The 26,835-nt window shown below is 41.6% G+C and overlaps 1 protein-coding gene across 1 annotated transcript; it reads left to right on the top strand.

Annotated features, from left to right (window-relative positions):
- On the top strand, positions 1–20,876 carry LOC311113587 (acylphosphatase-2-like). The gene is made up of 4 exons (XM_084156838.1): positions 1–211; positions 1,040–1,056; positions 1,428–1,537; positions 20,380–20,876. The coding sequence occupies exons 1-4, from the start codon at positions 79–81 to the stop codon at positions 20,492–20,494; spliced, it is 375 nt and encodes a 124-aa protein (XP_084012964.1). The 5' UTR covers positions 1–78; the 3' UTR covers positions 20,495–20,876.
- The last annotated feature ends 5,959 nt before the right edge of the window (positions 20,877–26,835 follow it).

Here is a 26,835-nt window from a genome sequence, read left to right as displayed (position 1 = left end):
GTGTGCAGGCCATAGCGCAGGTTTATCTTTGAGAAAGCAACTACGTCTGTTAGCCGGGAGAGGGCCTGGGTTTATTGCATGGGGAGTGTGGAAAGCCTATGTAGTTTAATTTTATTCTCAGTGGTTCTTATACTTGCCATGTCTACCAACGTTGATTGTGGAGGTGAAAAGCTTGCGTCTGTAGATTTCGAGATATTCGGGAATGTCCAGGGTAGGTAGGAATACTAGGCTACCCAGCGCATGTTCAGCTGTCTGCCTTGGGGATCTGAGCCTGTATGTAAAAACGTCAACGCACACAATGCACACTGCCTGAAGTAGATTCACCGAGTAGGCAAGTTCGGTTACAATTTTCACTGTGCAACCGAAACATAGCATGCTGCTATCCATATTTTCAAATGCAATTGTTTTCCCCTATGGCATGGTGCAAGTTAGCCCTTTTGACTCCAATGCATTACATTACATTACATTGCATTAGAGTTATTGAATATTGCTGAGGGGAATTGATCAAGGCATGAAATGCTGTATCTAAAAACAATTGATCCATTGCAAACTTAATTATCATCCAAAAATAACTTTACAAATACAAAATATACACTTCTTCCCCCTGGTCTTTTTTGTGTGTAACACAGCTTCGAGACAATGTTTTTTTTTTGCCTTCCGAGATTCCATTATCTCAGGAAGTGTCATAGTTCAGGTACATGTGCAACGCAAAACACCTCCATTAGAATATGTTCAAACAGTACACAGTAAGTGTATCTTTTGTATTTGTAAAATTATTTTGGGGTGATATGAAAGAATTTCGGAGGTTTCCAAATCGGTATTGCACGCGTAAGGACTGTTGTACACATTGGCCGTGCTGTGGTCAATGGCTTGAATGATAACCAAAGAGGGCTGGGTATGGCCCCTTAGATTTTTGACAGCTTCTAGTCTCTGAAAGCATACAAGACCAGTGCATCAAGTCAATAAAGCAAGATATAACTAGTCTGGAATATTTCAATATGATTTACCCTTATTTATGTTGTTTATTTTGTTCTTACAGGTGTTTGCTTCAGAATGGTGAGCAACTTAACTTACATTTTCCTCAACATGCAAAAGGCGATTACATTTTTTAAATAATACTAATTGAAAATAAAAGTAGAACAAAGTATATATTTTAAAACCCATCACATTCCATTTTGATTTGCAATGTGTGTTAGTATTTTCCCCTCTTTCATCAACTTTATTCTTATTTTTTAATTCTGTGTTCCATACATATTGATCAAGTGAAGTGTGTTAGTATTTTCATGTAGCCTACATACTGGGGAGAGAATCTTTGGTTCAGTTTCTAAGATACATTGTACAGTGTTATCTTTATAAGAAGATAACCCCAGTTAGTGCACTAATATTACACCCCTGTGCCGTCTTTCCTTTGGTTCTGTGTTTTCCAGTACACAGAAGACCAGGGGAAGAAGCTGGGTGTTAATGGCTGGGTGAAGAACACAAGAGAAGGAACAGTGGTTGGCCAGGTACAGGGGCCCCATGACAAGGTCAATGAAATGTAAGTCCACTCTGAGATAGACAATACAATTCATTAGACAGGACACGATTCAATGAACCACTCCATTGCAATGTATAGGCAATGTCTTGATTTACAAACTACTGCATACCAGAAGAGGCCAGTGGGAGGAGCTATAGGAGGACGGGCTCATTGTAATGTCTGGAATGGAATTAATGGAATGGTCAAACCAGCCTCCTCTGCTGCACACATCTTATTCTGTAAACTGGAATCAGCTACCTGAGGGGCGGGTCTACCTGTTTATTTATTTTTATTTAATTTTTTACAGCACCCCAATCTGTTGTGGGAATTTTTATATGATACTGTGTAAATACTGCAATGCTGGTTCAAAGGAATTTAGCCCTCAGCATCACAACACTCAACCAATATTTTTTATTTTCCATTACCATTTAAAGACACACAGAGAGACATAACATATTATAAGCCTTATTCTAATCATAAAGGCTCATACATGCTTTTAACAAGTAATACCGCTTCATACTTGTAAGTAAAGTGTTTAATGATGCCTATACTACATGTATCAAATCAAATTGTATTTGTCACAAGCGCCGAATACAACAAGTGTAGACCTTACACAGGTGAAGACCGGCTGACTCCGGTAAGACAAGGGGTGGCGGTCTGTGTATATTTGTAAACAACAGCTGATGCACAAAATCTAATATTAAGGAAGTTTTGCTCACCTGAGGTAGAGTATCTCATGATAAGCTGTAGACCACACTATTTACAGAGAGAGTTTTCATCTATATTTTTCATAGCTGTCTATTTACCACCACAAACCGATGCTGGCACTAAGACTGCACTCAATGAACTGTACAAGGCCATAAGCAAACAGGAAAACGCTCATCCAGAGGCAGCGCTCCTAGTGGCCGGGGACTTTAATGCAGGGAAACTTAAATCCGTTCTACCTCATTTCTACCAGCATGTTAAATGTGCAACCAGAGGAAAAAAAACTCTAGACCACCTTTACTCCACACACAGAGACGCATACAAAGCTCTCCCTCGCTCTCCATTTGGCAAATCTGAAGATAATTTTATCCTCCTGATTCCTGCTTATAAGCAAAAACTAAAGCAGGAAGCACCAGTGACTTGGTTAATAAGGAAGTGGTCAGATGACGCAGATGCTATGCTATAGGACTGTTTTGCTAGCACTGCCTGGAATATGTTCCAGGATTCTTCCAATGGCATTGAAGAGTACACCACATCAGTCACTGGCTTCATCAATAAGTGCATCGATGATGTCGTCCTGACAGTGACCGTACGTACCCCAACCAGAAGCCATGGATTACAGGCAACATCCACACTGAGCTAAAGGGTAGAACCATCAAACAGGCAAAGAGTCAGTACAGGACTAAGATTGAATTGTACTACACCGGCTCCGACGCTTGTCGGATGTGGCAGGGCTACAAAGGGAAGCACAGCCGCGAGCTGCCCAGTGACACGAGCCTACCAGACAAGCTAAATCACTTCTATGCTCGCTTCGAGGCAAGCAACACTGAAGCATGCATGAGAGCATCAGCTGTTCCAGATGACTATGTGATCACGCTCTCCGTAGCCGATGTAAGACTTTTAAGACAGATTACCAGGACGCGTACTCTGAGCATGCGCTGACTAATTTGCAAGTGTCTTCAGTGACATTTTCAATATGTCCCTGACTGAGTCTGTAATACCAACAGGTTTCAAGCAGACCACCATAGTCCCTGTGCCCAAGAACACTAAGATAACCTGCCTAAATGACTACCAACCCGTAGCACTCACGTCTGTAGCCATGAAGTGCTTTGAAAGGCTGGTAATGGCTCACATCAACACCATTATCCCAGAAACCCTAGACCCACTCCAAGTTGCATACCGTCCCAACAGATCCACAGATTATGCAATATCTATTGCACTCCACACTTTCCTTTCCCACCTGGACAAGAGGAACACCTATGTGAGAATGCTATTCATTGACTACAGCTCAGAGTTCAACACCATAGTGCCCTCAAAACTCATCACTAAGCTAAGGACCCTGGGACTAAACACCTCCCTCTGCAACTGGATCCTGGACTTCCTGACAGGCCGCCCCCAGGTGGTAAGGGTAGGTAACAACACATCTGCCACGGTGATCCTCAACACGGGGGCCCCTCAGGGGTGCGTGCTCAGTCCCCTCCTGTACTCCCTGTTCACCCATGACTGCATGGCCAGGCACGACTCCAACACCATCATTAAGTTTGCCGACGACACAACAGTGGTAGGCCTGATCACCTACTACGATGAGACAGCCTATAGGGAGGACGTCAGAGACCTGGCCGTGTGGTGCCAGGATAACAACCTCTCCCTCAATGTGATCAAGACAAAGGAGATGATTGTGGACTACAGGAAAAAAAAGAGGACTGAGCACACCCCCATTCTCATCGACAGGGCTGTAGTGGAACAGGTTGAGAGCTTCAAGTTCCTTGCTGTCCACATCACCAACAAACTATCATGGTCCAAACACACCAAGACAGTCGTGAAGAGGGCATGACAAAGATTTGGCATGGGTCCTCAGATCCTGAAAAAGTTCTACAGCTGCACCATCGAGAGCATCCTGACTGGTTGCATCACTGCCTGGTATGGCAACTGCTCGGCCTCCGACCGCAAGGCACTACAGAGGGTAGTGCGTATGGCCCAGTACATCACTGGGGCCAAGCTTCCTGCCATCCAGGACCTCTATACCAGGCGGTGTCAGAGGAAGGCCCTAAAAATTGTGAAAGACTCCAGCCACCGTAGTCATACTGTTCTCTCTGCTACCGCATGGCAAGCGGTACTGGAGCGCCAAGTCTATGTCCAAAAGGCTTCTTAACAGCTTCTACCCCCAAGCCATAAGACTCCTGAACAGCTAATCATGGCTACCCAGACTTTTTTACTTAACACTTATTTTTCTATACTATATTTTTTGATTAAGGGCTGTAAGTAAGCATTTCACAGTGAGGTCTACACCTGTTGTATTCGGCGCATGCGGCAAATAAAATGTTATTTTATTTTATTTGAAATGCTTACTTACGAACCCTTAGCCAACAATGCAGAATTTTTAAAAAGTAAGTAAGAAACATTAGCTAAATAAACTAAAGGAAAAATAGTAACACAATAAAATAACAATTACGAGGCTATACACAAGGGGTACCGGTACTGAGGGGTGCAGGGGTACGGGGTTAGTTGAGGTAATTTAGGTAATATGTACATGTATGTTGGGGTAAATTGACTATAGATAATAAACAGAGAGTAGCAGCAGCGTATGTGAAGAGTGTGAATGTATGTATGTCCGTGTTTGTTGGAGTGTCAGTGTAGTATGTGTGAGTGTACATGGAGCCTGTGCAAGTCAGTGCAAAAAAATTGTAATAAAATGTAGTCATACCTCAGAGCAGTTACTTTGGTTGAAACCAGGCAAGAGTATCACTGACACCATGCAGCTACTTTAATATCATCACACTTGGGAGAGCTTAACAGAGGGCATTCATTTGACTTATTTTCTGTATTTAATAGAGATAATACCGCTGTATATTGAGAATGCAATATACTACTTTGCCAGTAGGTGTCATTATATGACCAGACTATTACCAAATGGCAGGGTTCCCCAACTGGTGGCTTTTTTTTTTGCCAATGTATTTGTACATAAAACTATTTTGGGGTTGGATATAAAATACTGTAAAAAAACAGCAAATCAGCTCTAAGTGATTTTAATTTAGAAAATCTGTTCCAAAGTATTCCCACACATAATAGAGAGATATATGTGATCCTATACAAAGTTTGAAGGTATGCAAGGTTTGAAATGATTATGTTTTTTAAACATTTTTAAATTTTTTAGTCATTTAGCAGACGCTCTTATCCAGAGCGACTTACAGTTAGTGCATACATTATTTTATATTTATCATACTGGCCCCCCGTGGGAATCGAACCCACAACCCTGGCGTTGCAAACGCCATGCTCTACCAACTGAGCTACATCCCTGCCGGCCATTCCCTCCCCTACCCTGGACAACGCTGGGCCAATTATGCGCCGCCCCATGGGTCTCCCGGTCGCGGCCGGCTACAACAGAGCCTGGATTCGAACCAGGATCTCTAGTGGCACAGCTGCGATGCAGTGCCTTAGACCACTGCGCCACTCGGGAGACACAAATGTTATGTCTTTGTGCTTCTTGCGGTCAATTTGCAGTCTAAAAATGATTTTTTATTATGATCGGGCCCCCTGACCATCCGCTCAAGAAGGAGTTGGCACGTGTCTAAATCTAGTTTGATGATCCCTGCCCATGGAATACTCTAGAGTAGAGCTCCCCATGCCTAGTCACAGGCTGTGGCCTGATTCTCTATCCCCAAAGTGTGTGCTCGCAAACTCCTCCTCATGGATTTAAAAGGAATGGACTGGTGTATGGTAGAAACTCCCTCTTGAAGAAAAGGAGGGTGATATGCATGTTCTAAACTTGCGAATACCGGTGCTGGACTAAAGAATATTACTGAGATAAAGGAATGAGATCCCCGCACACAGAATATGGCTGCTCCCCAGTGCGTTATTCCTGCACCCAAATGTATTGTGTATTTGGGTGCAAAAATAAGCACTAGGGAGCAGAAATATTCTGTGTGCCGGCCTCTCATTCGTTTATCTCAGGGAACTCCCCTTTGCCCATGCTTGCACCAATCCAATGCTTTTAAAACCTTGAGAGGGAGTGGATGAGTGCACACTTCAGGGGAAAGGCTAGAGAGACACAACATAGAATCTCCCACTTTGTGTACAGAGTTACAGGGTATATCTGAATAGATTAAGATGGCTTTCTCTCCTTGTCTCTTCTCTATTTTACAAGGTAAACAAGCTAGTTTTAAGCAATATGCCACTTTTGATATGTTCTGCCAGTATGCGTGCCCTTCCTCCACCCTGCCCTGGGTATGGGTACAAGTTTCCCTTAGGCACAGATCTAGGATCAGCATACCCTCCTTAAATCCTATATTAGCAGGGAGGGATGCAAAGCTGAAGGATGCTAAACTGACTTCAGATCAGTGTTGAGGGGCAACTTCATCGTACTACTTCCCTGACCTGCTTGGTGGGTGTGGCTCAGCCTGGAGTTCCTAAAACCGAGGCACATGGGAGATTAAGTCAGCCTGGGTCGAGCTGTGGATTACATCACCAGGTTCTCTACGTGCTGGAGAGGTGGAGGAGGGTCCAACTAGGGGCCAGCAGGGGAGTATTGCCTTTCACAAAGCCTGACCTCGTGTGTGTGTGTGTGTGTGTGTGTGTGTGTGTGTGTGTGTGTGTGTGTGTGTGTGTGTGTGATTGATTGCAATGGATCCTCCAAATCCTTGGGCTTGTTTCTAATTTCTATTGTATTGTGACTTGCATAATGGTAAATGAGGTATGTGATGAAAAATGGTAGATTATAGAAACTACCCTAAACTACCTTAACATTAATCTCTCCGGGGAGCTCCTCCACCCATTGGCTATAGAGTATTTATCTCCAACATTTGGGGGGAGGGGGCCTCTTGAAGTATGTGTATTTTTTAATGTACACACTGCAGTGTTTGTAATCATTCAACTGTGTCTGACATTGCCATTTGAGTGTTGAGCTTTTGCTGCACAAAAAAGCATTCCTTTTTATTCCGGCCTGCGAACACGAGATGCGAGAACAGAAATGTGTTTGGTCATTAAATATTGAAACCGACAGAGCATGCTGGGTTGGAATCTGCTGGAGTCTGCCTGCCTTCCCCCCTCTTTTTTCTCTCTCTCACTAGCAATATATCTTCCCCCTGTCCTACTATCCAGGGTTGGAATTGCTAGAGTCTGCAGATTTATCTCCTTTTGTCCCATGTCTTAGTCCTGATATCCACCACTTTATCTTTATTTTTCTGGGCCTTTTACCTGAATTATCCTTTTCAGTAGTGTGGAGATAAGGCTAGCTTAATTTGAACTAATGCAAGGTGTTGTTGGAATGTTAAAGATCTAGCTATGTCTCAAAGGCCTCTTGTCAAGCAGTACATAAAGTAATGGTACCACCTTACGATGAAGGCACTTTACTGACTCATCCACAATGTGTATCAGGACCAAACCAGTGAGAGGGTTGGAGCCTCCCAGTTCTTCCCTTGAAAACACAATGAGCAGCAGCATAGACTTGAGCACATAGATGGGCTCCACTGTGTACATGGGGTGGGGTGGGGGTGGGGGGGGGGGGGGGGGGGGGGGGTCATTGACCAGCGGATGTGGTAGAGTGAGAGAGAAGGAGCTCTTAATCTCACCGCTATAGAAAACGCAAAGGGGAAAGATAGGTCATAGACATCCAATACAGGTCATCCTCTGCCAACTACTCAGAGATGCGAGATAGGGAAATGTAAACAAGCAAGGGTGGGTGTTCTTAAAGGATTCATTTGGCTAAATACCTCCCTCCCTTGGCAGCTAGCAGTGCAATCATTTTCCAATTTCCCTGTTTTCTTTTGTTAGGGTTGGGTTTCCTGAAAACTGGGTAGATCTATGCACTTAATACATTGTTTATAATACTATAATAGCCTGTGTCCGAATGTAGTACCTATTTAAAATGCTCTGTTTGTGTATCTGTGTGGACTGTGATTCAGAAATGTGCTGTAGTAGTTTGTCAAAAATTTAACGCAACATGCAACAATTTCAAATATTTTACTGAGTTACAGAGTTCATATAAGAAAATCAGTCAATTGAAATACATTCATTAGGCCCTAATCTATGGATTTCACAAGACTGGGCAGGGGCGCAGCCATGGGTGGGCTGGGAGGGCATAGGCCCACCCACTTGGGAGCCAGGTCCACCTACTGGGGAGCCAGGCCCAGCCAATCAGAATTAGTTTTTCCCCACAAAAGGGCTTTATTACAGACAGAAATACTCCTCAGTTTCATCATGTCCAGGTGGCTGGTCGCAGGTGAAGAAGCCGGATGTGGAGGTCCTGGGCATGCGTGGTTACACGTGGTCTACGGTTGTGAGGCCGGTTGGAAGTACTCTAAAATGATGTTGTAGGCGGCTTATGGTAGAGAAATTAACAATCAATTATCTGGCAACAGCTCTGGTGGACATTCCTGCAGTCAGCATGACAATTGCGCGCTCCCTCAAAAGTTGAGACATCTGTGGCATTGTGTTGTGTGACAAAACTGCACATTTTACATTGGCCTTTTATTGTCCCCAGCACAAGCTGCACCTGTGTATTGATCATGCTGTTTAATCTGCTTCTTGATATGCCACACCTGTCAGGTGTATGGATTGTCTTGGCAAAGGAGAAATGCTCACTAACAAATTTGTGCACGACATTTGAGGGAAATAAGCTTTTTGTGCGTATGGAACATTTCTGGGATCTTTTATTTCAGATCATGAAACATGGGACCAACACTTTATTTAGTAGATTTGTAATTTTCAGTGTTTTTTCTGTTTTATACACCTTGGTGTGTATCCTATATTTACAATGTCAGTATTGATAACATTTTAGTTATTGATATAGTTTATTTGTCATGGACAATGCACAATAATCAACATATTCGACAGCACTGAGGTGTAACAGTGTCAGAGTTAACTAGACAGCAATGTTTTATTTATTAGTGGGTGGTCTGTATTTTCTAGGCTTTTTTATCCTGTATTCCCAAAGCTCAGACACTCTGTGCTCAACTTGATAATGCATAGTGTACCAGTAGAATTACTTGTATTTAATTGAAAGGGAAAACAGCAGGGAAATATCAATGCACCCTTGTAAGAGAGAATGAGACATCTCTTCCATGGCAACGATAGATACATCTCTCTTTTGATGTTAGTCAATTTCCTCCATCCTAGCCTCCAACGCAATATGTTTTCCCGGCAGTCTCAACACAGACGCTCCTTGAAAAAAGCTTCTGACTGCCAACCGGTGTGCCTTCCTGCTCACACTCATCCAGTAAGAATGGAGTGATGGGCCCTCAGTGGACCATAATGCATTTAGTGACCTCTTGATTCACTAGAATACAGCATGAGGGATTTAACGTACAGACTGAGAGGAAGGGGAAAATAGGTCCTCTGGTGTTAGCTCATCGCTTGCATCCATGAGACGATTACAACCAACATGAATTGATCCCAGTGTGTTTGCGTTATACTGGGGACGCAAAACATGTGGTCTATTACAGCCAAATCTTGTCTGTAGATGGCAATAAATATTGCCATGTCTGTCAATGCATTGACACCAGACCTGGGTCAAATAGATGATGTTTTATACATTGCCTGCCCTTTTTGTTTTTTTAAATATATATATTTTTTAATTGTTCATTTATTTTTATTTTTGGGGGTAGATCAGCTTTAATATTGCAGATAGATTGTAACTTCCATCAATGTAATTCTCTCCATCCCTTCCAATCCCCCATATGTTTTTTTTCTTCTCACAAATATATATATAAATTATATATACACATACATATACACATAAATATGAATACATATTCAAAAGTTTGGGGTCACTTAGAAATGTCCTTGTTTTCCATGAAAACATACATGAAACAAGTTTGCATAGGAAATATAGCAAAATGCATCGGAAATGTAGTCATTGACAAGGTTAGAAATAATGATTTTTAAAAGAAATAATAATTGTGTCCTTCAAACGTTGCTTTCGTCGAAGAATCCTCCATTTGCAGCAATTACAGCCTTGCAGACCTTTGGCATTCTAGTTGTCAATTTGTTGAGGTAATCTGAAGAGATTTCACCCCATGCATCCTGAAGCACCTCCCACAAGTTGGATTGGCTTGATGGTCACTTCTTACGTACCATACAGTCAAGCTGCTCCCACAACAGCTCAATAGGGTTGAGATCCGGTGACCGTGCTGGCCACTCCATTATAGACAGAATACCAGCTGACTGCTTCTTCCCTAAATAGGTATTGCATAGTTTGGAGCTGTGCTTTGGGTCAATGTCCTGTTGTAGGAGGAAATTGGCTCCAATCAAGCGCCGTCCACAGGGTATGCATGGCGTTGCAAAATGGAGTGATAGCCTTCCTTCTTCAAGATCCCTTTTACCCTGTACAAATCTCCCACTTTACCACCACCAAAGCACCCCCAGACATCACATTGCCTCCACCATGCTTGACAGATGGCATCAAGCACTCCTCCAGCATCTTTTCATTTGGTCTGCGTCTCACAAATGTTCTTCTTTGTGATCCGAACACCTCAAACTTCGATTCGTCTGTCCATAACACTTTTTTCCAATCTTCCTCTGTCCAGTGTCTGTGTTCTTTTGCCCATCTTAATCTTTTCTTTTTATTGGCCAGTCTGAGATATGGCTTTTTCTTTGCAACTCTGCCTAGAAGGTCAGCATCCCGGAGTCGCCTCTTCACTGTTGACGTTGAGAGTGGTGTTTCTTTATTTAAAGAAGCTGCCAGTTGAGGACCTGTGAGGCATCTGTTTCTCAAACTAGACACTAATGTATTTGTCCTCTTGCTCAGTTGTGCATTGGGGCCTCCCACTCCTCTTTCTATTCTGGTTAGAGCCAGTTTGCGCTGTTCTGTGAAGGGAGTACTACACAGCGTTGTACGAGATCTTCAGTTTCTTGGCAATTTCTCGCATGTAATAGCCTTAATTTCTCAGAACAAGAATAGACTGATGAGTTTCAGAATAAAGTTATTTGTTTCTGGACATTTTGATTCTGTAATCGAACCCACAATTGCTGATGCTCCAGATACTCAACTAGTCTCAAGAAGGCCAGCTTTATTGCTTCTTTAATCAGCACAACAGTTTTCAGCTGTGCTAACATAATTGCAAAAGGGTTTTCTAATTATCAATTAGCCTTTTAAAATGATCAACTTGGATTAGCAAACATAATGTGCCATTGTAACACAGGACTGATGGTTGCTGATAATGGGCTTCTGTACGCCTATGTAGATATTCCATTAAAAATCAGCCGTTTCCAGCTACAACAGCCATTTACAACATTAACAATGTCTACACTGTATTTCTGATCAATTTTATGTTATTTTAATGGACAAAACATTTGCTTTTGAACGGTAGTGTACATACAGTTGAAGTCGGAAGTTTACATACACCTTAGCCAAATACATTTAAACTCAGTTTTTCACAATTCCTGACATTTAATCCTAGTAAAAATTCCCTGTCTTAGGTCAGTTAGGATCACCACTTTATTTTAAGAAAGTGAAATGTCAGAATAATAGTAGAGAGAATGATTTATTTCAGCTTTTATTTATTTCATCAGATTCCCAGTGGGTCAGAAGTTTACATACACTCAATTAGTATTTGGTAGCATTGACCTTAAATTGTTTAACTTGGGGCAAACGTTTCGGGTAGCCTTCCACAAGCTTCCCACAATACGTTGGGTGAATTTTGGTCCATTCCTCCTGACAGAGCTGGTGTAACTGAGTCAGGTTTGTAGGCCTCCTTGCTCGCACACGCTTTTTCAGTTCTGCCCACACATTTTCTTTAGGATTGAGGTCAGGGCTTTGTGATGGCTACTCCAATACCTTTACTTTGTTGTCCTTAATCCATTTTGCCACAACTTTGGAAGTATGCTTGGGGACATTGTCCATTTGGAAGACCCATTTGCGACCAAGCTTTAACTTCCTGACTGATGTCTTGAGATGTTGCTTCAATATATCCACATAATTTTCTTTCCTCATAATGCCATCTATTTTGTGAAGTGCACCAGGCCCTCCTGCAGCAAAGCACCCCCACAGCATGATGCTTCCATCCTCGTGCTTCACGGTTGGGATTGTGTTCTTCGGCTTGCAAGCCACCCCCTTTTTTCTCCAAACATAACAATGGTCATTATTGCCAAACAGTTCTATTTTTGTTTCATCAGACCAGAGGACATTTCTCCAAAAAGTACGATCTTTGTCCCCATGTGCAGTTGCAAACCGTAGTCTGGCTTTTTTATGGCGGTTTTAGAGCAGTGGCTTCTTCCTTGCTGAGCAGCCTTTCAGTTTATGTCGATATAGGACTCGTTTTTACTGTGGATATAGATACTTTTGTACCTGTTTCCTCCAGCATCTTCACAGGGTCCTTTGCTGTTGTTCTGGGATTGATTTGCACTTTTCGCACCAAAGTACGTTCATCTCTAGGAAATAGAATGCGTCTCCTTCCTGAGCGGTATGACTGCTGTGTGGTCCCATGGTGTTTATACTTGCGTACTATTGTTTGTACAGATGAATGTGGTACCTTCAGGCATTTTGAAATTGCTCCCAAGGATGAACCAGACTTGTGGAGGTCTACAATTGTTTTTCTGAGGTCTTGGCTGATTTCTTTTGATTTTCCCATGATGCCAAGCAAAGAGGCACTGAGTTTGAAGGTAGGCCTTGAAATACATCCACAGGTATACCTCCAATTGACTCAAATGATGTCAATTAGCCTATCAGAAGCTTCTAAAGCCATGACATCATTTTCTGGAATTTTCCAAGCTGTTCAAAGGCACAGTGTATGTAAACTTCTGACCCACTGGAATTGTGATACAGTGAATTATAAGTGAAATAATCTGTCTGTAAACAATTGTTGGAAAATTGACTTGTGTCATGCACAAAGTAGATGTCCTAACCGACTTGCCAAAACTATAGAAATGTGTGGAGTGGTTGAAAAACGAGTTTTAATGACTCCAACCTAAGTGTATGTAAACTTCCGACTTCCAACTGTACATATATATACATATCCTTTAAAAAAAATGTTTTTCCCTTTATTACTTTCCAACCACACCACCCCTTCCCTAATTGGAATAAACTAGTGAACAACAACGCTTAGGCCTCTACTTCCAGCTTATACATACTACAGTGGGGGAAAAAGTATTTAGTCAGCCACCAATTGTGCAAGTACTCCCACTTAAAAAGATGAGAGAGGCCTGTAATTTTCATCATAGGTACATGTCAACTATGACAGACAAATTGAGAATTTTTTTCTCCAGAAAATCACATTGTAGGATTTTTAATGAATTTATTTGCAAATTATGGTGGAAAATAAGTATTTGGTCACCTACAAACAAGCAAGATTTCTGGCTCTCACAGACCTGTAACTTCTTCTTTAAGAGGCTCCTCTGTCCTCCACTCGTTACCTGTATTAATGGCACCTGTTTGAACTTGTTATCAGTATTAAAGACACCTGTCCACAACCTCAAACAGTCACACTCCAAACTCCACTATGGCCAAGACCAAAGAGCTGTCAAAGGACACCAGAAACAAAATTGTAGACCTGCACCAGGCTGGGAAGACTGAATCTGCAATAGGTAAGCAGCTTGGTTTGAAGAAATCAACTGTGGGAGCAATTATTAGGAAATGGTAGACATACAAGACCACTGATAATCTCCCTCGATCTGGGGCTCCACGCAAGATCTCACCCCGTGGGGTCAAAATGATCACAAGAACGGTGAGCAAAAATCCCAGAACCACACGGGGGGACCTAGTGAATGACCTGCAGAGAGCTGGGACCAAAGTAACAAAGCCTACCATCAGTAACACACTACGCCGCCAGGGACTCAAATCCTGCAGTGCCAGACATGTCCCCCTGCTTAAGCCAGTACATGTCCAGGCCCATCTGAAGTTTGCTAGAGTGCATTTGGATGATCCAGAAGAGGATTGGGAGAATGTCATATGGTCAGATGAAACCAAAATATAACTTTTTGGTAAAAACTCAACTCGTCGTGTTTGGAGGACAAAGAATGCTGAGTTGCATCCAAAGAACACCATACCTACTGTGAAGCATGGGGGTGGAAACATCATGCTTTGGGGCTGTTTTTCTGCAAAGGGACCAGGACGACTGATCCGTGTAAAGGAAAGAATGAATGGGGCCATGTATCGTGAGATTTTAAGTGAAAACCTCCTTCCATCAGCAAGGGCATTGAAGATGAAACGTGGCTGGGTCTTTCAGCATGACAATGATCCCAAACACACCGCCAGGGCAACGAAGGAGTGGCTTCGTAAGAAGCATTTCAAGGTCCTGGAGTGGCCTAGCCAGTCTCCAGATCTCAACCCCATAGAACATTTTTGGAGGGAGTTGAAAGTCTGTGTTGCCCAGCGACAGCCCCAAAACATCACTGCTCTAGAGGAGATCTGCATGGAGGAATGGGCCAAAATACCAGCAACAGTGTGTGAAAACCTTGTGAAGACTTACAGAAAACGTTTGACCTGTGTCATTGCCAACAAAGGGTATATAACAAAGTATTGAGAAACTTTTGTTATTGACCAAATACTTATTTTCCACCATAATTTGCAAATAAATTCATTAAAAGTCCTACAATGTGATTTTCTGGATTTTATTTTCTCATTTTGTCTGTCATAGTTGACGTGTACCTATGATTAAAATTACAGGCCTCTCTCATCTTTTTAAGTGGGAGAACTTGCACAATTGGTGGCTGACTAAATACTTTTTTCCCCCACTGTATATACATTTTATGGACACAGTCAATTTTACAATACATTTGTTTTTACTCCTGAACTTCCTCTACCCTCAACCTCTCCGATCATTTTCATGATGTCCATCCGGTTTGCTTCTATATGCCATATCTTTCAAACTGTGCTCTTTCACAAAAGCTCTCAACCTATAACCTATATACTTATTATGGACAAAGTATGCTTTACATTAGTTTTCTTGTTGTTATTAGTTGTTATTAGTCCCATCCTTCAGCTCCATTCAACAACTCCCATCTATCTCCTTAACACCATCCATTTTGGATTTCTATTTGCCATATATTTTTCAACTGTACTGTGATGTTTCACAAAAGTTCTGAACCCTTCTATTGTCATTGTTTCTACAGATTGTAAATTGAAAATCAACATTTTTGCTAAAAGTATTATTATATTATTGATCGATTGACTATGACTTTTCAGATCACCCAGTAGTGCTATCTGCAGGGTTAGCTCCAGGTAAATATTGCAATCCTTCAGCCATTCCTGGACCTGTGACCAAAAACAAGCTACAAATGGACAGTACCAAAACAAATGATCTAATGATTCTGTCTCTTTGCAGCAAAATCTGCAGAGCTGGGAAGATTGTATCCCCCATATAAATAACATTCTATTAGTAGCAAGAATTTTGTATAATAATTTAAATTGAAAAATTCTAAGTTTTGAATCTGCCGTCGTTTTGCGTATCAGTTCATAAACACTATGCCATGGAATCGGTACGTCAAAAATCTCCTCCCAACTATTTTGCAATGTATATGGGATGGCTGTCAATCCTTTGGTCCTTAAATGAAACTGGTATACCTTTTTTATTTATCACAATTTTCTTTAACCAATTATGTTCTTTAATGCAGGACCGACAGACAAGTTCCTTACTTTTTCCTTCTTCCACTTTCCTCTTCCATTTTTGCGGTAATGCTGCAATTATTTGGTTGTAATTTTGGGTAGAGCAGACATTTCCATATGTTTTTCTTAGCTGCATGTGCAACATAATTCCACCAGTCCTACCTATGATATAATTTACGAAGATTATACCTTTTTAAAACATTTTTTCAAAAAATAACATCTTTTTATCAATTAGTATATTTGAGTTTAACCACAATATTTGTTACATTATTTGTTCTGTCATTTCTGGAGGATTAAATTGAAATTGCAACCAACTTTCTATGGCTTGTTTTAGAAATGCCTGCCCTTTATTTTGTTTAGTCCAGTACAATGGAATGAATGGAGTAGTCCCAACAGCTAAATAAAATAAGATTTAATTGCCTCAAAAAGTTCCTCTTCTGTAAGTTGGCCTTCAAACGCGTCTTTCTGTAAATTTGTTATTTTTACATTATTATTATTATTATTAGGAAAGAAATCCTTACAGTTAACATCATTCTGTGGAAATGGAGGAGACTGAAAAGAAAACATATACTTAAAATATTTTGCTTCCTCTTTCAAAATATAATTTGGTGAATCATGGATGACTCCATAATTTGCAACGAGTTTCTGTAAATTATTTTTAGTAGCATTTATATGTTGAAGATTCCAGAAAAATTTGAATTTTTCACAATTTTCCATCCAATTCGCTTTATTTTTGTAATACATTACACTTGATCGTTCTTGAATAATTACCATTTACCTGCGCTGTTATTTCCTCTATTTCCTTTATTATTCTAATCTCTTTTGACCTAAACTGCTTTTGTTTTAATGATGAGTTTTGTATTGAATGGCCTCTAAAAGTACATTTAAAAGTGTCCCATACAATAAGGGGATCTGCTGTACCTATGTTGTGCAGAAAAAAGTCAATTATGAATTATTTTGTCTTAGTTAAGAACAAATTGTAATCCAATAGGCTTTGATTAAATTTCCAATATCCCTGTCCACGTGGAAATTCTGTAAGAGTTATATTGAGGACAATTAGATGGTGGTCCGATCGCATTCGGTCTCCTATTAATACTTTTTTTTTAACTTTTGATGCCAGCAAGAATGAGACCAGGAAGTAATCAAGACGGCCAGCTTGATTAAGCCTCCTCCATGTATAACTCACTAGGTCAGGGTTTTTCAGCCTCCATATACAGTGAGGGAAAAAAGTATTTGATCCCCTGCTGATTTTGTAAGTTTGCCCACTGACAAAGACATGATCAGTCTATAATTTAATTGTAGATTTATTTGAACAGTGAGAGTCAGAATAACAACAAAAAAATCCAGGAAAACGCATGTCAAAAATGTTATAAATTAATTTGCATTTTAGTGAGGGAAATAAGTATTTGACCCCTCTGCAAAACATGACTTAGTACTTGGTGGCAAAACCCTTGTTGGCAATCAGAGGTCAGACGTTTCTTGTGGTTGGCCACCAGGTTTGCACACATCTCAGGAGGGATTTTGTCCCACTCCTCTTTGCAGATCTTCTCCAAGTCATTAAGGTTTCGAGCCTGACGTTTGGCAACTCGAACCTTCAGCTCCCTCCATAGATTGTCTATGGGATTAAGGTCTGGAGATTGGCTAGGCCACTCCAGGACCTTAAGGTGCTTCTTCTTGAGCCACTCCTTTGTTGCCTTGGCCGTGTGTTTTGGGTCATTGTCATGCTGGAATGCCCTGGCTGAAGGAAGGAGGTTCTCACCCAAGATTTGACGGTACATGGCCCTGTCCATCGTCCCTTTGATGCGGTGAAGTTGTCCTGTCCCCTTAGCAGAAAAACACCCCCAAAGCATAATGTTTCTACCTCCAAGTTTGACGGTGGGGATGGTGTTCTTGGGGTCATAGGCAGCATTCCTCCTCCTCCAAACACGGCGAGTTGAGTTGATGCCAAAGAGCTCGATTTTGGTCTCATCTGACCACAACACTTTCACCCAGTTCTCCTCTGAATCATTCAGATGTTCATTGGCAAACTTCAGACGGGCCTGTATATGTGCTTTCTTGAGCAGGAGGACCTTGCGGGCGCTGCAGGATTTCAGTCCTTCACGGCGTAGTGTGTTACCAATTGTTTTCTTGGTGATTATGGTCCCAGCTGCCTTGAGATCATTGACAAGATCCTCCCGCGTAGTTCTGGGCGGATTCCTCACCGTTCTCATGATCATTGCAACTCCACGAGGTGAGATCTTGCATGGAGCCCCAGGCCGAGGGAGATTGACAGTTATTTTGTGTTTCTTCCATTTGCGAATAATCACACCAACTGTTGTCACCTTCTCACCAAGCTGCTTGGCGATGGACTTGTAGCCCATTCCAGCCTTGTGTAGGTCTACAATCTTGTCCCTGACATCCTTGGAGAGCTCTTTGGTCTTGGCCATGGTGGAGAGTTTGGAATCTGATTGATTGATTGCTTCTGTGGACAGGTGTCTTTTATACAGGTAACAAACTGAGATTAGGAGCACTCCCTTTAAGAGTGTGCTCCTAATCTCAGCTCGTTACCTGTATAAAAGACAGCTGGGAGCCAGAAATCTTTCTGATTGAGAGGGGGTCAAATACTTATTTCCCTCATTAAAATGCAAATCAATTTATAACATTTTTGACATGCGTTTTTCTGGATTTTTTTGCTGTTATTCTGTCTCTCACTGTTCAAATAAACCTACCATTAAAATTATAGACTGATAATTTCTTTGTCAGTGGGCAAACGTACAAAATCAGCAGGGGATCAAATACTTTTTTCCCTCACTGTATCCACTAGTTCTAATGTATCCGTGATATTCGTGATCTCCTTAAGTGCTTGAGGGTGATAGTTTGTGATTTCCTTTACGATACATTGAGGTACTTAAAACCATATTATAATCTCCCACAATAATAATAGATTCATTGGTTGCTCAATATATTATTATACAGTACCAGTCAAAAGTTTGGACACACCTACTCATTCAAGGGTTTTTCTTTATTTTTACTATTTTCTACATTGTAGAATAATAGTGAAGACATCAACACAATGAAATAACACATATGGAATCATGTAGTAACCAAAAAAAGTGTTAAACAAATCAAAATATATTTTATATTTGAGATTCTTCAAAGTAGCCACCCTGTAACTTTATGACAGCTTTTTACACTCTTGGCATTCTCTCAACCAGCTTCACCTGGAATGCTTCTCCAACAGTCTTGAAGGAGTTCCCACATATGCAGAGCACTTGTTGGCTGCTTTTCCTTTACTCTGCTGTCAGACTCATCCCAAACCATCTCAATTGGGTTGAGGTCTGGGGATTGTGGAGGCCAGGTCATCTGATGCAGCACTCCATCACTCTCCTTCATGGTAAAATAGCCCTTACACAGCCTGGAGGTGTGTTGGGTCATTGTCCTGTTGAAAAACAAATGATAGTCCCACTAAGCCCAAACCAGATGGGATGGCGTATCACTGCAGAATGCTGTGGTAGCCATACTGGTTAAGTGTGCCTTGAATTCTAAATATATCACAGACAGTGTCACCAGCAAAGCACCCCCACACCATAACACCTCCTCCATGCTTTATGGTGGGAACTACACATGCGTAGATCATCCGTTCACCAACACTGCATCTCACAAAGACACAGCAGTTGGAACCAAAAATCTCAAATTTGGACTCCAGACCAAAGGACAGATTTCCACCGGTCTAATGTCCATTGCTCGTGTTTCTTGGCCCAAGCAGGTCTCTTCTTGTTATTGGAGTCCTTTAGTAGTAGTTTCTTTGCAGCAATTCGACCATGAAGGACTGATTCACAGTCCCCTCTGAACAATTGATGTTGAGATGTATCTGTGACTTGAACTCTGTGAAGCATTTATTTGGTCTGCAATTTCTGAGGCTGGTAACTCTAATGAACTTATCCTCTGCAGCAGAGGTAACTCTGGGTCTTCCATTCCTGTGGCGGTCCTCATGAGAGCCAGTTTCATCATAGCGCTTGATGGTATTTGCGACTGCACTTGAAAAAACTTTCAAAGTTCTTGAAATGTTCCATATTGACTGATCTTAATGTCTTAAAGTAATGATGGACTGTCGTTTCTCTTTGCTTATTTGAGCTGTTCTTGCCATAATATGGACTTAGTCTTTTACCAAATAGGGCTATCTTCTGTATACCCCCCCCCCCCCCCCCCCCACCTTGTCACCACAACTGATTGGCTCAAACACATTAAGAAGGAAAGAAATTCCACAATTAACTTTTTAGAAGGCACACCTGTTAATTGAAAAGCATTCCTCATGAAGCTGGTTGAGAGAATGCCAAGAGTTTGCAAAGCTGTCATCAAGGCAAAGGGTGGCTATTTGAAGAATGTCAAATATAAAATATATAATGATTTGTTTAACACTTATTTGATTACAACATGATTCCATATGTGTTATTTCATAGTTTTGATGTCTTCACTATTATTCTACAGTGTAAAAATAAAGAAAAACCCTTGAGTAGGTGTGTCCAAACTTTTGACTGGTGGTGTATATATTTTCGAAGAAGTGTGGATCATCATTATTTGGCCCATGGCAGTTTGTTAGGTGTTGTTTTGACTTGGAATTGTGGGCCTTTTCTCTCTGTAGGAAGATGTGGCTGAGTAAGGTGGGGAGTCCCAGCTCACGCATTGACCACGCCGAGTTCTCTAACGAGAGGGACATCCCCAAACTGGAAATCCATGGCTTTGGCACTCGCTACTGAGCGCCAGAGCAGCGACAAAGCACAGCAGCAGCAAGTATCCACCCTGAGGCCTGCCTCAAAGGAATTAGTAGCATCTCAACTTCTAAGGTGGTTGATTTGTCCTGTAATATTCACATCTTCACAGTTTAAAATGTCATTCTAAAGCCTGTTATGCCATTTATTTATTGTTTGAAGAATAGTTATTTGAATGATACCCAGAAATGTTATATTTGTATTATAATATGTTATCATGTAACCCACAGAAGAAGTTCGACATGAGTTGTTTGCTAAATGCAACTTTTAAATTGCACTTAAATGCCATGTATGTCAATAATAGTCAACCTTTAAAATGTTGAGTTCATCCCATCACAAAGACAGAAATAAAATAATTTAGTGAAACCACTGTGTGAACATTTTCAGTAGTTTTAAATATTTCAGATGTTTTGATGAGGTTCTGCAGAGTTGTTTTTCTCAACATATACTCACCGGACAGTTTATTAGGTACACACATCTAGTACCGGGTCGGACACCCCTTTGCCTCCAGAACAGCCTGATTTCTTCAGGGCATTTTACAAGGTGTTGGAAATGTTCCACAGGGATGTTGGTCCAAGCTGACGCGATGGCATCAATCAGTTGCTGCAGATTGGACGGCAGTACATTCATGCTGCGAACAGCCCGTTCCATCTCATCCCAAAGATGCTCTATTGGGTTGAGGTCTGGGGACTGCGCACGCCACTCAAGTAAACTGAACTTGCTGTCATGTTCCAGGCGATGTTTTCCACTCCTCAATTTTCCAGTGTTGGTCATCGCGTGCCCATTGGAGACGCTTCTTCTTGTTTTTAGCTGATAGGAGTGGAAACCGGTGTGGTCATCGGAGCAATAGCCCATCCGTGACAAGGATCGACGAGTTCTTGTGTTCCGAGATGCCGTTCTGCACACCACTGTTGTACTGTACCGTTATTTGTCTGTTTGTGGCCCGCCTGTTAGCTTGCACGATTCTTGCCATTATCCTTCGACCTCTCTCATCAATGAGCAGTTTTTTCCCACAGGACTGTCATTGACTGGATGTTGTTTGTCGCACCATTCTCGGTGAACCCTAGACACTGTCGTGTGTGAAAAGCCCAGGATGGAGGCCGTTTCTGAGATATTGGATTCGGCGCGCCTGGCACTGACGATTATACCACACTCAAAGTCGCTTTGGTCACTTGTTTTGCCCATTCTTTATTTTATTTTATTTTGTACTTTTTACCCCTTTTTCGTGATATCAAATTGGCAGTTACAGTCTTGTCCCATCGCTGCAACTCCAGTACGGACTCAGGAGAGGCGAAGGTCGAGAGCCATGCGTCCTCCGAAACACGACCCTACCAAGCCGCACTGCTTCTTGACACACTGCTAGCTTAACCAGGAAGCCAGCCGCACCAATGTGTCGGAGGAAACACCGTACAACTGGCGACCGAAGTCAGCGTGCATGCACCCGGCCTGCCACAAGGAGTCGCTAGAGCGCAATGGGACAAGGACATCCCGGCTGGCCAAACCCCCCTAACCCGGATGACGCTGGGCCAATTGTGCGCCGCTTCATGGGTCTCCCGGTCGCGGCCGGCTGCGACACAGCCTGGGATTGAACCCTGGTCTGTAGTGACGCCTTAAGCACTGCAATGCAGTGCCTTAGACCGCTGCGCCACTCGGGAGGCTGTTTTGCCCATTCTAACGTTCAATCGAACAGTAACTGAATGCCTAGATGCCTGTGCCTGCTTTTTGTACAGTGCCTTCAGAAACTATTAACACCCCTTCACTTTTTCCAAATGTTGTTGTATTACAGCCTGAATTTTAAATGGATTAAATTGAGATTTTTTGGTCACTGGCCTACACACAATACCCCATAATGTCAAAGTGGAATTTTTTTCAACCCCTTTGTTATGGCAAGCCTAAATAAGTTTGAATGACTACCTCATCTCTGTACCCCACACGTACAATTATCTGTAAGCTCCCTCAGTCAAGCAGTGAATTTCAAACACAGATTCAACCACAAAGATACAGGTGTCCTTCCTAACTCAGTTGCCGGAGAGGAAGGCAACCGCTCAGGGATTTCACAATTTAATCAATTTTGAATTCAGGCTGTAACACAACAAAATGTGGAGTAAGTCAAGGAGTATTAATACTTTCTGAAGGCACTATAGCAAGCCACGGAAAATGGAGTGATCCATTTTCATGAACGGGTGTTACCTAATAAACTGGCCAGTGAGTGTATAATAATCAGATTCAATTATAGAGTGCCCTTCATACAAGTTCACCACACCAATGTCCATGATCCAAATAACAACATTAATGTTATTGTTTTGGGATGTAGGTTACAGTAGAGTAAAATCATCACAAGCTGTGAGCCTGTACAGTCATCACAAGCTGAAAGCCTGCCTATTTGAGCGAGACGTAGGGCTCCACCTGTGGGAGAAATCAACCAATCGTAGCAGTGCTTTGCCCTCCTCACAACTCTGTTTCCTAGGCAAGGATAGTCGGCCTCTGTAAACATCCCTTAAAGGGAAACATTTTCACCGCTTTTTTCAGTGAGTGATCTTTCAGACATAATTATGCATTATAGTTGTATTTTTTTTATTTTTGCGCCGGGAGAGTTCAACCAATGATGTCATTGGTTGATTGAGCCTGCTGTCTGATAGAAAAATGAATGCAGTCACGTTTTTTAGCAATTATTGTGGCCTTTTTGTTTCGCCAATTGCACGATCACGTTAGTAGATATGGTTGTCCTTGTCCTTTCAACGTTCATTGGACTTGTCTCCTATCTGCCAGGACATTGCAGGATATCTAGGTTGTCTCATTACTACTTTGTCCCCATCAATACACACTCAAACAATGTACTATATTCACCCACCCCCCTCATGTCTATAGATCATGCATACTAACCTTCACACACAATACCCACCACCAACAGACACCAGTCAGTCAGCCACACCATCCCCTCCTTACTAATACCTCCTTTTCTCCAATTTAGACTTCAAGTCTTGCATGTACAATCAACTCAGCCTCTAGAATACAGAGAAAGTTACAGTAGAAGTTGTAGCATACTTGTAAACACATCAACTATGACAAGAAGACACGGATCATGTTTATGCCTAGCTCCAGTATTTTGCTCATCATGGAGTTATGGATAGATTGAGTTGATTTTAGTAAGATTTTAGAGGATGACTAACACTAGTTCCTGGTGCTGAGCTTGACACTGATGCCTCTGCAGATTTTGAGGGGATCGGACTCTAAATAGAACACAGTCACGTTAGCCTCTGCGGTAGACATGGCAACCCCATTAGTTGAGACTTCAGTTCCGTTTCGAAATCTTCTGGTTGAAAGAGCTGGCTACAAACAGACATTATGATATTTCTCATACCTCCATGGGGCGGTCCTCCACGTCCTGAACTCGCTATGAATTCTGGATATTGTGGTTTGCTTACAACCAGGCAATGTAGCTGGCCCGTTTCTATCGGCGAGATGCAGAAACGCTCGTATTTAAGTGTAGTAAGGAAATTCTAAATTTTGCGACACATATTATATGTTAATAACATATTAATGTACATATATAGTGAAATAGAGCAGTGGGGAAATTTGCCTTTAAAGGGCGACTGCACTTCCTGATTTGGCATTGTTTTTCATCAATGCTCATTAAGAAATGCTAGCGGCCATGACTGAAAGCAAACAAGAGTTGTCTTGGGGGTGTGGTTTGATCTAGGTGTTTCTTGGGTGTATCTTTGCCATTCAATCACAACAAAGGGCAGTAGTGAGTACAGCAAGGTAAGCTAAGCTAGCTTTGCTATGGAGAGAACAAAGTTTTGAAGTTGAGGACTTCTCCCCTCCTAACTGACTCGCCATATCAAAATGGTCAGCTAATTCAGTTCTGTGTAGGCAAAGGCCTGCCCTGACCTTATGTTTAGCCAAGCTGACAGCAGCTAGCTAGCATAGATTGGTGATAGCTGCAGCTGGCTAGCCTATCGAGCTGATATTTCTCTGTCAAATCAGTTATGGCTAGATATCAAGTGCCAGTGTCTGGAATGTGTTTCATGAGACACTCGTTCTACAACACCTTGCTACATCATGTAAATACATGTTACCATGGAAACTATCAACTGCGATTTGAATGCCCGGTCTTGAATCAGCTCAGCTGTCCTAGAACACAATATTCTATAACTGGCTAGTTTTGTCTCATCTCGTCTCTCCTTATGTCCGCTGTTAGATCTTTCCCTGGGGACAAATCCCAGACCCACTGGACACAGACGTCAATTCAACGTCTATTCCACATTGATTCAATGAAATTTCATTGGAATGACATAGAAACAACTAGGAATGGGCATTTGAAATTTTGGGATTGTTCGAGTACTCATATTATTTTTTTGGGAGTGCTCGAATAACATTTTAAAAAGCTATTTTTAGAACACAAGGCCCCCACTGGAAACAAATATGTGTTCATTTATCTATATGCCAACAGTGTGCAACAATGCCTAATTTATCATAAGCATTACAGATAACACAACCTAATTCAGAGGGTAAATGGGCAAGAGTATTTAGGTGCCTTTGAACAGGGTATGGTAGTAGGTGCCAGGCGAACCGGTTTGAGTGTGTCAAGAACTGTAATGCTGCTGGGTTTTTCACGCTCAACAGTTTCCCGTGTGTATCAAGAATGGTCCACCAGCCTACTTGGCACAACTGTGGGAAGCATTGGAGTCAACATGGGCCAGCATCCCTGTGGAACGCTTTCGAAACCTTGTAGAGTCCATGCCTCGACAAATTTAGACTGTTCTGAGGGCAAAAGGGGATCCAACTCAATATTAGGAAGGTGTAAATTGCCATACTTGAGTAAAAGTAAATATACCTTAATAGAAAATAACTCCAGTAAACTCCACCCAGTAAAATACTGCTTGAGTAAAAGTCTAAAAGTATTTGGTTTTAAATATACTTAATGTATCAAATGTAAATGGAATTGCTCAAATATACTTATGTATCAAAAGTAAAAGTATAAATCATTTCAAATTCCTTATATTAGGCAAACCAGACGGCACAATTTTATTTGAAATTCTTTATTTACAGATAGCCAGGGGCACACTCCAACTCTCAGAGCATTTGTGTTTAGTTGAGTCCGCCAGATCAGAGGCAGTAGTTATGACCAGGGATGTTCTCTTGATAAGTACGTGAATTGGACCATTTTCCTGTAAAAATGTAACAAGTAATTTTGGGTGTCAGGGAAAATGTATGGAGTAAAAAGTACATAATTTTCTTTAGAAATGTAGTGAAGTAGAAGTAAAAGTTTGCAAAAATATAAATAGTAAAGTACAGATACCCCAAAAAACATCTTAAGTAGTACTTTAAAGTATTTTTACGTAAGTACTTTACACCACTGCCGATTCCATGGCACATGGTTTATGAACTGATACGTAAAACGACGCCGGATTTAAAACTTAACATTGTTCCATTTAAATTATTATACAAAATTCTTCCAACCAATAGAATGTTATATACAGTATATGGGGGATACAACCATCCCAGCTCTGCATATTTTGCTGCCAAGAGACAGTATCATTATATCATTTGTTTTGGTACTGTCCATCTGTAGCTTGTTTTTGGTAGCAGGTCCAGGAATGGCTGAAGAATTGCATCATTTACCTGGAGCTAACTCTGCAGATAGCACTACTGGGTGATTTGAAAAGTCATAGTCAATCGATCAATAATATAATAATACTTTTAGCAAAAATGTTTATCTTTAATTTACAATCTGTAGAAACTATGAGAATAGAAAGGTTCAGAACTTTTGTGTAACATCACAGCAGAGTTGAAAAATATATGGCAAATAGAAATCCAATATGGATGGTGTTAAGAGATAGATGGGAGGGGTTGAGTGGAGCTGAAGGGTGGGACTAATAGCAACAAGATAACTAATGTAAAATATACTGTGTCCGTAAAATGTATATAGGTTCAGAACTTTTGTGAAACAGCACAGTTAAAAATATATGGCAAATAGAAATCAAACTGGATGTTCTTCAGAAAAAGATGGTAGGGGTTGAGTGTAGCAGAAGGATAGGAGTAAAAACAAACAAAAGATAACTATTGTAAAATAGACTGTGTCCATAAGATGTATATAGTATGTATAAGCTGGAATTAGAAGCCTAAGTGTTGTTGCTCCTCCTGGCCGCAATAGGAACAGAGCCCCAGCAGCATCCGACACCGCCGCTCTGCCACGGAGAGGTGGCCCCTACCTCCATGGGTTCAGGCTCTGTCTCAGGATGGCCAAAGGAGGAGGGCGAGAGGCAAGGGGGGGGCCGGCACTCCCGAAGAAAGTTGTCCAGACGGATGGCCATTGCGATAAGCCT

This window comes from Coregonus lavaretus (genome assembly GCF_964263955.1).
Source record: "Coregonus lavaretus genome assembly, chromosome: 40".
In the NCBI taxonomy this organism is placed as follows: domain Eukaryota; kingdom Metazoa; phylum Chordata; class Actinopteri; order Salmoniformes; family Salmonidae; genus Coregonus; species Coregonus lavaretus.
The sequence above is the reverse complement of the archived record's forward strand: the minus strand, read 5'-3'. Positions and strand labels throughout refer to the sequence as shown.

Excerpts from the sequence above, each read along its gene's own strand:
- LOC311113587 (XM_084156838.1), top strand. The coding sequence starts at position 79 with ATGGGGAGTGTGGAAAGCCTATGTAGTTTAATTTTATTCTCAGTGGTT. Across the intron at positions 1,538-20,379 it reads CATGACAAGGTCAATGAAAT|GAAGATGTGGCTGAGTAAGG; the intron begins GTAAGTCCACTC and ends TTCTCTCTGTAG.